The 16,373-nt window shown below is 34.9% G+C and overlaps 1 protein-coding gene and 1 long non-coding RNA gene across 2 annotated transcripts; one reads left to right on the top strand and one right to left on the bottom strand.

Annotated features, from left to right (window-relative positions):
• Window positions 1-1,516: 1,516 nt before the first annotated feature.
• Window positions 1,517-5,620, bottom strand: LOC144549659 (uncharacterized). Its single transcript, XR_013509753.1, has 3 exons — window positions 5,314-5,620; window positions 4,289-4,902; window positions 1,517-1,616 (listed from the first exon to the last, which is right to left on the bottom strand). It is a non-coding gene; the product is annotated as an uncharacterized LOC144549659 (long non-coding RNA).
• Window positions 5,621-10,157: 4,537 nt separating this feature from the next.
• Window positions 10,158-15,196, top strand: LOC144549299 (protein ACCELERATED CELL DEATH 6-like). The gene is made up of 4 exons (XM_078298018.1): window positions 10,158-10,431; window positions 11,328-11,819; window positions 13,271-13,833; window positions 14,435-15,196. Exons 1-4 carry the CDS (start codon window positions 10,158-10,160, stop codon window positions 15,194-15,196), a joined length of 2,091 nt encoding a protein of 696 aa, XP_078154144.1.
• Window positions 15,197-16,373: the final 1,177 nt, after the last annotated feature.

Below are 16,373 nucleotides of genomic sequence, written 5' to 3'. Positions count from 1 at the left end.
ACCAATTTCCATCAGGAAATAAATCTGTTGTTATTCCGATCATACCCGTTCAGATTTTACCATGTGCGAATCTCAAGGAAGAAGGTTTCCCAAGCGTGAATCTGATCGAAGATCAACGGTTGTGTAGGAATAACAGGTTCGGTCGGTCAAACTCAATTTTTTTTTTTTTAAAAAAAATCTTAACAGTGGCTGTCATTCTGTCAATTCAATTCGGTGTTTATTTGGAATACAGGAGTGTTGGTTTTGAGATTCGTGCCAGATTAAAACCAACGACTCAAATCTCATTCTACCCGATCAGGTGTTGCACTGGATCTGAATTCTACTCTCTCTGTTCGGACTTCGGATAGAAGAAATTAAATCAGATGTTGTTGAGCTCACCGAGGACAGTCAATACCTGTTTTCCTACACCAGATCTCTTTTGAACAGTTGGATTTGTGTGGGTTGAATCAGGATTGCATCGTCACGCTCCAATCAAAGGCATGTGCGAAAGACAGAAAGTATGACTTTTCCACATAGGGAAGTCTCAAAAGTTGCACTTTTCAAATGCGCTTGTTAAGGCAAATATCAAGTATTCATACTTGTTTCACTTTGAAAACAGGTAGGTAAATTGATGGGTATCACTTTTGGCCATAGGCTGGCAATGATGTATTCCTTGCCTAATACATCATTAATTCTGCTTTACTTATAAGAAGATAGTCAGTATCAGTATAATGACAATCATTTACAAAATGGTGCGCATATAGACTTAACTTCAATATTTATTGAATTGGATTTAAACAACTAATTCAAATTGTTGAAACTGATTTGATACGTTCAGAGGCAAACGCAGGAATTCACAGAATGGGAGTCAATTTTTTTTTTTTAATAAGAATTGTGAGTGATAAAGATAGTATAAAATAAGAAGTGTCACATGTGAGTTTTTTATTTCTTTTTTTATTAAAAAAAGTTATAAAATACTAGAAATCTCACAAATTATACACAATTTTTTTTTTTTAAAGAATGAGGGTCAATAGTGTAAAAATTTACAAAACTTACGGGGGTCAATTTCTTGTACCCCTAGCAATTTACTATAATTTATATAAGAGAAGTATATTCTTAGTACTAGTTTTTGGGGAAAAAAATGGGGGTCAATTGACCCCATTCTTGTATAGTAGGTCTGCCTCTGGATACGTTTACATGTAAATTTTATAAAAAATTTAAGAGCAAAGTTAGCATGTGTAGTGATGTGAGTCGACCGTGTGTACAAGCAAAATTTTAGTAGGTCTGCCTCTGGATACGTTTACATGCATAATTTTTTTTGGTAGCTTCAATTTAGCAGTTGATGACTATCATGCTATTACCCTGAATTATGCTTCAGTTCACCCTCACTGCAATTTAAGTGTTCGTTTGACATGATTTGCCATAATTATGCATGTAAGCACTGACGTTACTAATTTATGTTTCAGTTGAATGCCAATTTGAAAATAAACACCAAGAGGTGAAAACGAGTATAAGTACCATGTCAATTTGATCCCACCGAAGCTGACTGCTTGTGCTTCCAGTGTGTACAGTATTTTGAAGGTCAGTAGGCCTGATGCCAGCGACAATTGTTGCCAATTATATATTAAACATGAGACCTGCATAATATAAGAAAAGCAAAGAAATTAATATTGTGCAAATTGTCAAAACACAATATATATGTCGGTACTATACCCTCTAAATACTCTACAATATTAAAAAAAAAAAAAAATGAAGGTGAATGAAAAGTTGCTTTGGACCAAAATGCCCCTGGTCAGTTGGGATGGCAAGTGTCATTGGAACGAAATCTGCTGCTATTCAAATTCAGTGCTCTCTGTGCTATTCTCACTATCTCTCTCTTCTTTCTCTCTCTACCTTTTTTCTTCCCCCTCTCTCTCCTCCTCTTTTAAAGAGAGAGATAGGCACATATTAGAAGAGTAGCAAGCTGCTATTCTTATCCAGTGTCATTTTATCAACCAGTTCTATTTACACATATGACAAAATTGGCCTTGGATGGAAAGAGCATTTGTAATTAGTCGGCGTTGTTCAAAGAAGGTTTGAAATAGCCAATTTTCCCATCAAAATATCATAATATCTAATATACCCATACAAATTTATAATTCTTTCTTTTATCCCCTTTTAACTATTTAACATTTTATTTAATTATTTTAAAAGTTAAATTGACCAATATACCCTCTAATTTTAAATAAACATGTCCATTAATTCTAAATGTCCTCTTCCTTCCTCAAATTCATCTCTCTTCCTCATTATCTCGATACTCTTTCTCTTCTTGTCCCCATTAAATAAAAGAAAAAGTTGAGTTCACATATCCAATCTTTAAAATGAGAATCAGTTTTGGATTAGAGAATTACGTAGCGATCTGATTGTCAAAATGAAAATGAAAATTACATCATCAATGTTTTTCCACAAAAATGAACTTACAAACATCCCTTGATGCCAACACCATCCTTGAATATATAAGACGAAGTCAACTTGAATATAGACATAAATTAAAATTAGCTCAAACAACGGCCTATGAGGAAATTAGTTGTGAAGAAACCTGATTCATTAAGGAATTCAGCTTCTGATCTAAAATCAAATTTAAAATTGATACTTAAAGAATCAACCTTGTGAGTAATTATGTGATATGTCTATGGTAATATTCGTTGTAGTCCCGGGTGTTGTCGTAGCACGGCTCATAACGGTTCCACGGTGACATATACAACTCGAGCTTGAGACTAAATTCCTCCGCGGCAACTGCCAAATCTCCAACTACATCCCCATTCCCATCCCGCCACAGGCTCGACTCCATCAAATAGTTTGTATAAGCCGACGGCCAAAGACAGAACCTGTCATGGACCCATAGTGCTTAGTTGTTAGCACCATTCTGGCAAACCTGGTATTGTTTGCTATGCGGGCCCACAGCCGGGTATTGAGGGAAGTCAGGTTAAAGATAGACGGGTTGGCATGGCCAGTGCCCACTCGGAGTCTGTGAAGGTGTTGCGTCTGAAGTGGATAAACATTGTCATCTCAGATCATTGCCATGTCAGCTAGGAGGTGGAGAGAGACATGAAACTTACTGGTCGGATTGTTGCAATACCAAACACGTTGAAGTGCAAATGTAAGCGACCAATTTATGCAACCATAAACAAATCCTAATAGTAATAGCTTATATCGTTTGTTGTTTTAGTATATCTGTTGCTATATATCCTAATTTCAATGCTACACTTGTGAGAAAAAAATGTTTTGCTTTAGAATAAATGAACGAAACAGATCGTATTGACTTGGATAAGGATGAGCCATTTCAGAATATAAAATTACTTCATTTGTAGGCACCAATCAAACATTAACTATCCTCAAATCAATTAAGGTAATTAACAATGAGAATGGGAATGCGAACACGAAAGAGAGGAAGAGAGGGAGAGATTAGAAAACCATCCTCAACAATGGCGTGAGTCCTCAATGTGATAGGTATGAAATGGACATGTCTAGTTGAAATTTGAGGGTACATTAGTCATTTTAATTTTTGAAATAATAAAATATAATATTAAATAGTTAAAAAGGGATAGAAGAAAGCATGTTAAATTTGTATGGAGATATTGGATATTGTAGTATTTTAATGGGGAAATTGGCTATTTCTAAAATTTAGATGGGCACACTGGAAATTTTCCCTTGATTTTTCTATGAATGGCATGGACTAGTGAGTGTTGTATTATAAATTATAATTGGTTGGATTTTTCTATGAAATACAAAACCAATAGTTGGAAAAATAAAATTATACTCAAACAAAATGAGTTTAACAGTATCTTATCCGTTTACAAGTTTGTGCTATGTTAGATAAGTGAACACCAAAATTGCACACCAACTCCCAAAAAAGTACAGTCAGTAGTTTGGTGATGCTTAGTTAGGGTATGATAGGAAACAAGGTATAGCAAGAGTTCAATTCATTTTAATAGAATAGAGTCGAAAAAAATGATTTGGAATTGAATTAATGATTGGAGTGGTTAATTTTTAAAGAAGAATTTATTCGAAGATATACTGAAAAAAGTTATAATTTTCACCTTTACATGCCATTGAATAAATATAGCTCACACAAAACCTAAAATCTGAAATACATTACCAGTAGACTGATATGCAAACCCAAACAATCCATTTCATAATCTCAGTACACATTCTTATTTTAATCACATCTGGACCACTACCAATGACATCAGCACAGTAATTTATTCTGCATGTTAATCTGATGCACACCTAGGGTGTGAATGCATGCAAAAATTCTATATAAACATACAATTTTTTTAGCTTCCTCTTGTACATCTCCAGCTCATGTTTCTTCAACCTAAGTTTGACCCTGTCATCTGAATCACTTGCTAAGATGTCCTTCTCCTGATGCAATGCTTTTATCTTCCGCTCAAACTGAATATCTCTGTTCTCTTCTTGTTTATGTTTGACTCATAGTCTCTCTGTCTGTGAGAATTTCTTCTCCCCTTCATTTTGATAAAAAAGTTAAACTGAAACTTCTAAATAAAAAAAGAAAAAACAACTGATATGCATTAATTTATAAATACAATACTGCTTTCACAACCCCACCCTAAACAAGATTGCATACAAGTATGTTTTAAAAATAAGGGTAATCTTGGTTAAATTGAAAAGAACTAAAACTAAGTTGGAACTTTAGTGTGGAGCAGTATTTTAATCCTTGAATTAGACCCAAAATAGTGAAAGGCAAAGAATGTACAAGATTTTACTCTCTCATCAATATGAGCAATATGAGAGAGGTTAAAGGTTCAAAAGCTCAATCTTTGCAACATCATGTTCTTTCTCCTTTTCTCTTATGCGCCTCGTGATGTTTGACTGCAAGCTCAAATGTCAAATGAAGGAAAAGGAAAAGAAAAACATCATTTTCTGCCATGAAAAAACTTAATTTCATTATTGAATGCACATGCAAAATATGAAAGCTATCACAATAATTATATGCAATACTTCTCTTACATTGTTCAAAAACTATAAAAATCTACTCCCTTGTTATTCATCTAGAGGACAACCATGAGGAAAGAGCATAAGTTTGGACATCAGTCAAGTGTAATAAGGTACCAGTTAAGCTTATTAATAAACCCATACCATAGTTCCTTCTCGTAACTATCAAATATCAGTATAGAACTCACACACAAAGGAGGACAATTTAGGCATTAAGGTACCAGTTTCCATTTGTAAAGCATGAGGCCAGGTTTATTGAATGATGTAGATAAATGAAGGTGAACTAAGGAACATCTAAGACCAATTGGAATGTGAGAGACAGAGAAATTAACTTAATACCTTTTGAAATCGTGGACGATTGTTAGGAGGTGCGAGGCGACATGGTCCGATAGAGGCGGAGGCGGAGGCGGAGAAAAGGCGACTGATTGCGACCTATGCGGAGGCAGAGTGGTCAGATGGAGGGGTTTCTTCTCTGTACCGATCAGCGCCACCATTGCCAGGGTTTCTTCTCATGTCAGCCAGTTCTGCATCTCCTAGCAAGAGCTCGTGAGAGAGGAAGGGCAAGATTGGGGAGGACTAGGTTGCGGGCTTGCGGCTCATGTCTCACGGTGGTAGCGGAGCTTGGGAGGCGAGACTGCGAGAGAACGGTTGGAGGAACGCTATCCTCTGCGGAGTTTTTCCATGCGGAGCTGTGCGGAGCTTTTAATCTAGTCCGTTTGTTTCGGATCGAACGGACTGGATTAAGGGTTCACCAAATTTTGAGTTTTTTTTAAATTCGGGCAAGATCTGATCTGGTCCGTCCAATTCAAAACGAACGGGCCAGATTAAAAGCTTCGCACGGAAAAACTCCGCAGATGATACTTTCCCGCGGTTGGAAGAGAAGAAAGGGTTAACGGAGCGAGTTACAGAGTCCGTATCCACTCAGGCACTGTACCTGAGATGCAACTTAAAAAATGAATTAATTCTATTTAGATCAAAATCAATTCAGTATCTGTTGTGACTGTAGGGGCTGCTTTAAAATTTGTGCCAAACTAAAAGAACGGCTCTAATTTTTAGCTGGTACCTAAACACCTCAGGTACCTCGACTGATGCGGATTCAAAGTTACATACCAGTTTTACCATAGAAGCATCCAAAAAATTGAGTGCTATTTTTTTTTTTTTTTTTCTATAGAAACATCTCTCTTAAATTAGAATCAAAAGTTACTTCAGAACATTTCTCTCCTTTGTGTATACTTGTGGAACAAGTAACTTAGATTTGATTATTCCCTCCCATCTCCTTCCCTCCTCTTTTCAGAGGAGACGTCGGGCTGCGGATAGAATCTGTATCACCCTAGGTACCTGAGTGCAAGTTGTGAATTTGAATTGTTCATTTTATACAACCTCAACAGTTATCGGATTGAGTTTGATCTGAATGAAATTAATCTGGACTGTCAATTTTTATTAATTGCATCTTAGGTACCTGTTGGGACACGGACTCCTGCGGATAGGGATGTTCAAACAGTCGGTTTGGTTGAAACCGAACTAAAATTGTTAAACCAAACTTATTTTCGGTTTTCAAAATTAGAACCGAACCGAACCATTTAAACCTATCAATTTATTAAAAACCGAACCAAATTTCGGTTTGTTCGGTTGAACCGAAATAAGCATGAGAAAAGTGAAAAAAGCATCTTAATTCCTTGAGAATTTTCAAATAATCAAGCGTAAAATATCCATAGCAACTGCCTTGATCTCTTCTTCTTTGATCAATCAAATTTAGAAACCCATCAAATTCAAATCAAACCCTCAAATCTACCGAAAATTAGAATTAAAGAAAGTATAAAATCTTACCTTAGCAGGCAAGCAGGAGAGTTAGAGGAGATCTTCATTCTTATATTATGCACGTACGTAGTTGTCCTGATCCGTCAATGGCTGAGATTGAAAGATGAATTTTCAGATTAAATATCAGCCCTCCAATTACATAATTTGTATCTTTTGATTAAATACATCTATTTTATGTATAAAAGTCTAAATTTAGTTAAAATCATACTCACCACACAGACTGCTACATGGTTGTCACAATTAAAATTGCATATATCCCTAACGATCCGTTTCCTTATTTCTCCTTATAGCTATATTTGATTCATGCAATTCAATTATTTCCTTATTTCTTCGATTCTTTGCAATTAAATTATATCATTTATATTTTTGACAATGAAAATATAAATTATTCAATCTTTCTGAATCTATAGAGAAAATCAATTTTTCATGTGTGAAGAGGAGAAATAGTCTTTATTAGAGCTACTAATATGCTTTCACAATTTCTTAATTTATTGCTTGCTACTAATATGCATTTCACAATTTCTCTTCCTATACTATTAAATCCAGTAATATGTTCCCGTTGCAACGCACGGGCACAATACTAGTAAATAATAACGAAGGGAGCAATCATGAGAGGGGGGCAAGAGAGAGAAAGTGAGAGTGTGGAGCGTGGTTTTAAAAACAAAAACAAAAAACAAAGAGAGTGGGGAGCGAAGGTTGGGGGAGGAGACACAGGGGAGAGTTCAGATCCAGTGGAGTAACTCAATTTTTGGGTTTAAAATTCGGATCGTTCGATTCGAATCCGTGATAATCTATCCGAAGTGGAGCGCACATAATTTGAGAGATGAATTTGAATCGCGAAGCAATCTCAAGTGACGGATTCGAATCGGACAGTCTCGATTCAAAACTCAAAGATTATGTTACTTTAGGGGATTCGGACCCCTAGACAGAGGGGGTTTATTTTTCAAAAAAAAGTTGGGTTCAGTTAAGAGATCAAGTAGGAAAATGTTCGACACTTTTATTATAAGAATGGGTTCAGTCGGTTCGGTTCATTCGGTTTTAAAAAATATAAACTGAATCAATTAAGTAAAACCAAAATAGATAAAAAATTGAATCGAATTGAACCATTTAAACCGAAAAATTGAACGATTTAAACCAAAATCTGTCGGTTTAGTTTAAAACCAAACAAACCGAATCGTTTGAACACCCCTAGCTGCGGAGCAACATGCTCTTTGCGATTTTGGGAGCCTAGATTGTGCCAATTTTTTATTAATAAAAAATATCACGAAAGGGGATCGTTGTGCTGGAAATCGAAATCTAGGTAAAATGGGATGATTTATCATGTCCAGCTACAGAGTCTGGACAGGATAAACCATCATGTCCCGTAAATCTTGACCCTAATTAGCGATTTAACTTAAAAAATATATCTTGGACGGAATAAATTATTCCGTCCAGCACTGTAACATTTTTTTTCCTACTTAGAAAGATTAGCGCAGCACTAATTTGGACGAGATGGTTTATCTAGTCCAGACACTGTAGCTGCACGGGATAAACCATCCCATTTTTCATAGATTTTGATTTTCCGGCAAAACAATACTCTTTCCCAATATTTATTTTATTTTATTTTTGATTAATAAAAAAATTGGCCAGTTCGTGCGGTATTGTTACCAAAAAAGAAAAAAAAACAAAAAAACAATACCAATAGATTTTGGAAAACCATATTTCTTTTTCAATACTCTAATTTTAAAGCAACTGAACATGTTTACCGAATAAAGAAAGAGATTTTAGACACCTACATGTTTACTAAATAAATAAAGAGATTTTAGACACCTACAATTATACCTACAGTACGTTATGCTTACTCAATAGAGAGATTCTATTGATTGCTTTTATTTTTCCTTCCTTACCCAATATATTTTCCTCTCTAATAAATCTTCCGGAGCAGCTCCGTATTAAGGGACCTGTTCACATCCTAACCAAGGTACTTGCCATCCTGTCCCGTTAATCTTGACTCTAATTAGCGATTTAACTTAAAAAAATAAAATATCTTAGACGAGTTAGATTATCTCATCCGACACTGTAGCATTTTTTTTTTCATTCTCTTAGATGAAACCAAACTAAAAAAAAATAAAAAATAAAATACTACATTATTGGACGGGATAGTTTATCCCGTCCAGACACTATAGCAGGACGGGATAAACCATCCCGTTTTTCTTAAATTTTGATTTTCCGGTAAAACGATACACTTTCCTGATATTTTTTTATTTTATTTTCGATTAATAAAAAAATCGGCTGGTTCGTGCGGTATTGTTACAAAAAAAGAGAGAAATAAATACTAATAGATTTGGAAAAAACATATTTCTTTTTCAATACTCTATTGCTTTTTTAAAGCAACTAAACATGCTTACCGAATAAAGAAAGAGATTTTAGACACCTACATTTATGCTTACAATTATGCTTACTCAATAGAGATTCTATTGACTGTTTTTATTTTTCCTTCCTTACCCAATATATTAGTTTTCCCTTTCTCTCTAATAAATCTTTCGAAGCAGCTCCATATTAAGGGACATGTTCGCATCCTAACCAAGGTACTTGCCATCTTGTCCCGTTAATCTTGACTCTAATTAGTAATTTAACTTAAAAAAATAAAATATCTTAGACGGGATAGACTAGATGAAACCAAACTAGCACTGTAATATTTTTTTTTTCATTCTCTTAGATGAAACCAAACTAAAAAAAAATAAAAATAAAAAATGCTACAGTGCTGGATGGGATAATCTATTCTGTCCAAGATATATTTTTTTTCTGCTTAGCGAGATTAGCGGAATACTAATCTGGACGGGATAAACCATCCCGTTTTTCTTAAATTTTGATTTTCCGGCAAAACGATACCCTTTCCTGATATTTTTTATTTCATTTTCGATTAATAAAAAAATCGGCTAGTTCATGCGATATTGTTACAAAAAAAAAAGAGAAATAAATACCAATAGATTTGGAAAAAGTATCTTTCTTTTTCAATACTCTATTGCTTTTTCAAAGCAACTAAACATGTTTACCGAATAAAGAAAGAGATTTTAGACACCTACATTTATGCCTACAGTTATGCTTACTCAATTGAGATTCTATGGACTGCTTTTATTTTTTCTTCCTTACCCAATATATTAGTTTTCCCTTCCTCTCCAATAAATCTTCGGGAGCAGCTCTATATTAAGGGACCTGTTCGCATCCTAACAAGGTACTTGACATCACCAAGCTTTGGCACACTATTCGAGGGCTATACATAATTGAGGCAAACCTGCATTTCTTAATTATATAAGATCAATCCTCTATACATTTCTTGCGCAATCTCTCTTATCAGACACTAGCTAGATTAAGCTCCAGAATTAATGGCTAGCAAGATAACAAAATTTCCTGCAACCGGAGAATCCGAAACTCAGAATGAGCATAAGCGCCCACTGATGCCACGCAAGCTCATTACAGCGGCTATGGATGGCGATGCGGCATATTTGAATCAGCTTCTGGGATTGAACAATGAAGAAGAAGACCATCCTCAACCATCAAAAAAAGAAGAAGAAGAAGAACATCCCCCTCATACAATGGTATCTGTTGATGATGACACACCAATGGAATCCTCTGTGCACCTGATCAGGAGCGCAGCAGGTAATATATATATATTTTTTGCCAAGAAAAACATAGTACCAAGCATGGTACATCAGTCTTGGTCTATTAATTATTAAGTGCTAAGAATATAAAGAGAGAAATATACATTTGGTGTGGTTGATGACACTACACTACACAATTTTAAATCAGCACTGTTTTTTTTTTTTAATATTGAAAACCGGTAAAACCGGTTTTCATTGGATCGTTGTTGATTATACGATTGATTTCACAGTTTGTTCTGTCCTTTTCTCTTGTTTCGTGATGCACCGCATTTTGAACACTCATTCATATCGTTGTACTTTTTCTAAAGTAATACAAAATTGTTTAAAGATGCATGTATTCTTTCAACTTCCATATCCATTATTTCATTGGACACATCAATTTCTTTCTTCTTTTTTTTCTTTTTCTTTTTTTTCTGTGCCCAATAACAACTGTCCAAATATCAGAAATGGCCACTGTATATTTAAAATGGTTCTCTGGACTCTGATCCCAATTTGATTGACAGTACCAGCACCCAAAATAACGGAAATAAATCTACTGCAATCCTCTGTGCGTGAACAGTAATTCTAAAATCCCTGCTTTTCCAATTCCAGCCGTCAAATTTTTTTCAGGAACGAATCTCGAAGCAACTATTTAAAAAAAAATTGTGTGTGCATCTCGAAACATTTTAACGGCTGGATTTAAAATAGCAGGGGTTTCAGGGTTACTGTTGACTCATTAGGATCGCCAAAAAAAATCCTAGTTACCGATCCGATTCATCCGATTTCAATTTTACGGTCAAGTGACCGAGTCCGATTCCGATTCCGATTTTGTGAAGTATGGCACAAATGTAGCAGACTAGTCTCCATTTGATCATGCGGGCTAATTAAACTGACAATTGGCAATTCCTTTTACAGGTATGGGGGATACCATTCTTCACATACTCTCTGCCAACGGCCACGAAAAACTTGTGTCTAAAATATGTATGAAGGATATCTCATTGCTGAAGGCACACAATGTTAGAAATGAGACACCCTTCCACCATGCTGCAAGATTTGGGCACAAAAACACCATTTCGAAGTTGATCCATTGTGCCAAATCAGAATTCGGTGAGGATGGGTTGAAAGAGCTGCTTAGACAAAAGAATTGTCTGGGGGAAACAGCCTTACATGAAGCTGCCCGACATGATCATGGAGCTGTCGTCTCGATTCTGATGGAAGAAGATATAGAATTGGCGGGCCTGGTCAACGATGATTCTGTATCTCCCTTGTACCTGGCTACTGCAAGGAGATCGGTTGGTATGGTACATAATATGGTGGAAAAACTGTTGGGTCAGGAAATTACACCAGCTTTTTACTCAGGACCGAAACAACAGACAGCGTTATTTGCTGCAGTGCTCCAAGGCACAGGTATATATATAATAACAATATTGATTATTTTATTTTACTCAACTTCAGAGGGAAGTCGCTGCTAAGTTTTGTTCAGATGGTCTAGTTTCTTTTAATTATATTATAAATCAAATTAAATATATTTTCGTTAAAGCAGTTCGGTTGTTATATGTTCATTTTGTTTGGTACGGTTTTGATGGTTGAAAACTAAATAAACTGAACAAATCAATCAAACCAAGTCTTGCACATATATTGAGCATAAAATAGGTACTTAATATTTATATTAACGGTTCTTATTTTTCATTTTTCATACTAATTTAGTTAAACCAAAATTAAATTTGGTTGATCGGTTTATTTACTTGATCAGTTTATTTGGTTTAGTTTCTAATTCGATCGGTTGATCGGTTTATTTAGTTGATTCAATTTATATATTTGTCAAAGAAAAATATTTGGTTAGACTTTTTTTAGTCTTGTTTATACCAAATCGACTAATGAACTACGCAGGGGCGGATTTAAAACCAATCAAAACGTGGCTAAGTCACCCCTATGATTTTAAAATTTTAGTTATATATACTAAGATTTAATTAAATTTTATTTTTTTGGAACATTTTATATAGTTTAGCCTCCCTCATAAATTATCACGTGTTCACTTGTAGTTAGGGTTGTTCATCGGTTCGGTTCGGTTGAACTGAACCGAATTAGACAAACCAAAGTTATATTTCGGTTTCAACAGAGGCGGAACTAGAAAATTTAAATAGAAGGGGCTAATCTATAAAATGTAATATATATGAGAAAAAAAAAATGTAACTAGTAGGAATTGAACCAATGACCTCACACATAACAACTAAGACTCAAATCACTAGACTACCATCAAACATTTGTTAAGAATTTATAAAAGTTCAAAAAACTCAAAAGTTTAACTAAAGTTTAATATACATAATTAATAATTTTAAAATCATAGGGTGGCTTAGCACCCCCTGATCTATACATAAATCCGCCCCTGGTTTCAAAAGATTGTATTACATTTGCACAATGCCCAAATCGACCAATGAACTAGCAAATGACCTTTTTTTTGCATTTTTCGACTTCCTTTAGTTCTTATTGACTGGTGTCTTCGACCTCTGTTTTATTAATTCATACTGACTACATTTCATAAAACTTTTATACTGTTACACTGCTTAAATTCATTCTCAGTCAAATGTTGAAATTCAATTTAACTGTAGTCTCAATATTCTGTAATCACAATATCCCTTATAGTTATAAGATGAACTTCTTCCAGTGCATCAAAGAGGAACGTTCTCTCTTGTAAACAGATGCTTTAGAAAGATTGTATTATGTTTTCATATAGTATGCACAATGCCCAAATCCATTCAGTGAGCTGTTTCTCATTCAGCCAGTGAGGAATTATTATTGCTTACTAAAACTGTGCTAGGTTTTCCTAATTGAACTTCTCTATGTTATCTTATTGACAGAACTCACCAAAGAACTACTAAAACTGTACTCAGAACCACTTGGTAAGGAGACAGATGAAACAGGAAGAACTCCTCTCCATGTCGTAGCATCAACTGGAAACTATGGTATTGCCGAACTCCTGTTGGATAAAGATCCATCATTGGCATACATCCCAGATTCTGACAGATCATTTCCTGTGCATACTGCAGTACGAATGGGCCACATTGCCGTATTTTCCCTTCTCTTAAATCGGTGCCCTGATTCAGGTCAGCTACTTGATGGCAATGGAAAGAACTTCCTACACATTTTCATAGAAGCAAAGATTACATACACATTTTATATAGAACTAAAATTTTTAACCAAATTTACCATCGACTTGAAGAAAATGATCAATAGAATGGCAAACACAATGGATAAGAAAGGAAACACCCCATTACATTTAGCGGCAGAACATGGATATAATGATGTTATGGTTTCTCTTTTAAAAGAAAATAAAGGGGATCTGACTTTACAAAACAAGGAAGGTCTAACAGCTCCTGACATTGCAGTGATTCGACTCAGGAAATATTTAAACCCAACTCAGGTTAAGCTTCTTTCTATTTCTCATCATCCTTGATCGAATTTTCTTTTCTTTAAAAAAATGGTAGTTGACGACCAACCTTTATTTATTGTGTCAATCCAAGATTTATCCAAATGTTGGCTTCAGTATTTCTGCACCTTTTCCAGTAATGCATGTTTATTTTCTATATGGTGCTTATGCCTGTGCGTGGAAGTGTCATTGCATATTTAACAGGTGAAGCATTCATATGTGCATGAGAGAGAGAAAGAGTGAGAGATCAGTAACAAATAAAACGGAATAGGAAAACTTTATTAGAAGATGAATACATTTCGTTGATGATAGTGGTTAATTAACAAGATCAAATGACCTATCTATTATGTATTTGAAAGCATAAAGAAAAGAAAAAGAAAACAGTAAAATATATGCATTTGCAATTAATTGATGACAACATAAGAAGGCACATTTTTCCATCACGGCCAATGGGTCAGCACTGCCCAATTGTAAAAGAAGTGGTCTCTGTACTCTGTAAGAGTACTGCTTCCCGCAAATAATACACATCTTGACCTTCAACTTGTATATATTCCTTTTCCTTCTCTAAGAAGATACTTTTTTTGGCACATTGCAGAGGAAGGCCATCTTGGGTGGATTTTACATTCCAGGCAGAAAAGCTCGTTTCAGTAGAGGTTGGTTTCAGCACTATACTAAAGAGCAAATGTCAGAAACAGAGTTAATTAGAGGCACCAATCAGGACGACATTTCGACAACAGACACAAGAGGTGCTAAACAGAGCTCAGAGAGTCTGATGATGAAAGCCCAATTTGTGGGTCTGGGTTCTGTACTTATTGCAACAGTAACATTTGCGGCAGCATTTACTCTGCCAGGAGGTACAAATCAAGATACCGGCATACCAATTCTAGGAAAGAAGTACATTTTCAAAGCATTTGTCATAGCAGACTGGTTTGCATTTATTTCTTCCTTCTTCTCTACTATGAATATCATATACGCCTCGTGTGCTGACAAATCTGATATGATGGAAGATGCCATTGATTTTTCATTGAAGTCATTTACTATTGCTGCAAGGTCAATGCTCATTGCAATGGGATTAGCTCTATATCTGCTGCTAGCTCCTATTGAAAATACTGTGGCTGTACTACTTCTCAGTTTTTCTCTCATGTTTGGTCTATGCTCCGACGATCTATTCAAAATTCAGCCGCAATTTGACGGGATCATGTTGGAAAGACAAATACTGAGACACATTCCAGATGAAGCTAGTGGTGTAAAGCCCAAGTCCATCAGCCTAACCGCAGAACGTATTTTTCTGGCTTGTGAATTGTTTATGCCCATTATTGTCACGTTCTTAGTCATATTTCTGTTTGCACTAATTTAGAAATTACATCATTTAATGATTTAAAATTACAATAACTCAGCTTGTACTGAATCAGTTAGAGAATCCTGTAAAAGCACTGAAACAGTTCTTATGTTGCATCACTCAAGTTTCACTGGGTTTTTTCTTTTATTTTAAACAATGATTATTGTTTCAATTACTTATGTATGTTTTTCTAGGAGCGTGCTTACATTTTTTCCGTTTTCAAGATTTGTGTAACTACAATCAAGAAGTGATTGACCATACTATCACTACTACAGAAATGTAGTCTTTTGTCGGGTTAAAACTGAAGTTGCTAATAGATCCCTACCGCTAGATCAGCTATCGGCTCATTGCCGTAAGAAGAACCACCTTCTTCTATCGGTATGGAACCAAATACCTGATAGTATTAGTGTTTTAGAGCAACTATTTGCTCTGTGATATTGTTCATAAAATGATTTACTTGTTCAATTTAATTCTTGAGTTTTGATTTACTTAATAGTTCATTCAGAGTTGAGGACTCTAAATTGTAAAGCACTAATGAAATAAATAATAAACTTTAAATGATCCTTAATTGATGTAATTAGCAAGAAACACTAATTACAACTAAGATCACTCTGAGGATACAAAATAAGTGATTATACACGGACATAAACAAGCGAGCTACACGGATTTCCCGCCGCATGGGCTGTCACGGTGTAGAAATCCTTGTATATATACACACGGATATTTACCGCGTACAATTAAAGATAGCTACACGGATTATTACATACACAGCCGTTTACAACTCCTTGACACTGGCGCTCTCCATAACCGAGCTTCACGGATTATTACATAAAAGCCGTGTACAATTAGATTTCTACACGGTTATTTATCTAGATATCCGTGTAGCTCTCTTATTTTTTAATATTTTTTAATGTGGAAAAACTTTTCTACACGGATATATAATTACATGTCCGTGTTGCTCTCTTATTTTTAAATATTTTTTTAATATTTAATTTTATGTATTAATTTTCTCCTTTATTTTTTTAATGTGGAAAAACCTTTCTACACGGATATATAATTAAATATCCGTGTAGCTCTCTTATTTTTTAATTTTTTTTTTATATTGAAAGATCTTTCTACACGGATGTATAATTAAATATCCGTGTAGCTCTCTTATTTTTTAATATTTTTTAATATATAATTTTATGTATAAATT

The sequence above is a fragment of the Carex rostrata genome, chromosome 35, assembly GCF_964058835.1.
Source record: "Carex rostrata chromosome 35, lpCarRost1.2, whole genome shotgun sequence".
Classification (NCBI taxonomy): Eukaryota; Viridiplantae; Streptophyta; class Magnoliopsida; order Poales; family Cyperaceae; genus Carex; species Carex rostrata.
This window is presented reverse-complemented; position numbering and strand designations above follow the sequence as displayed.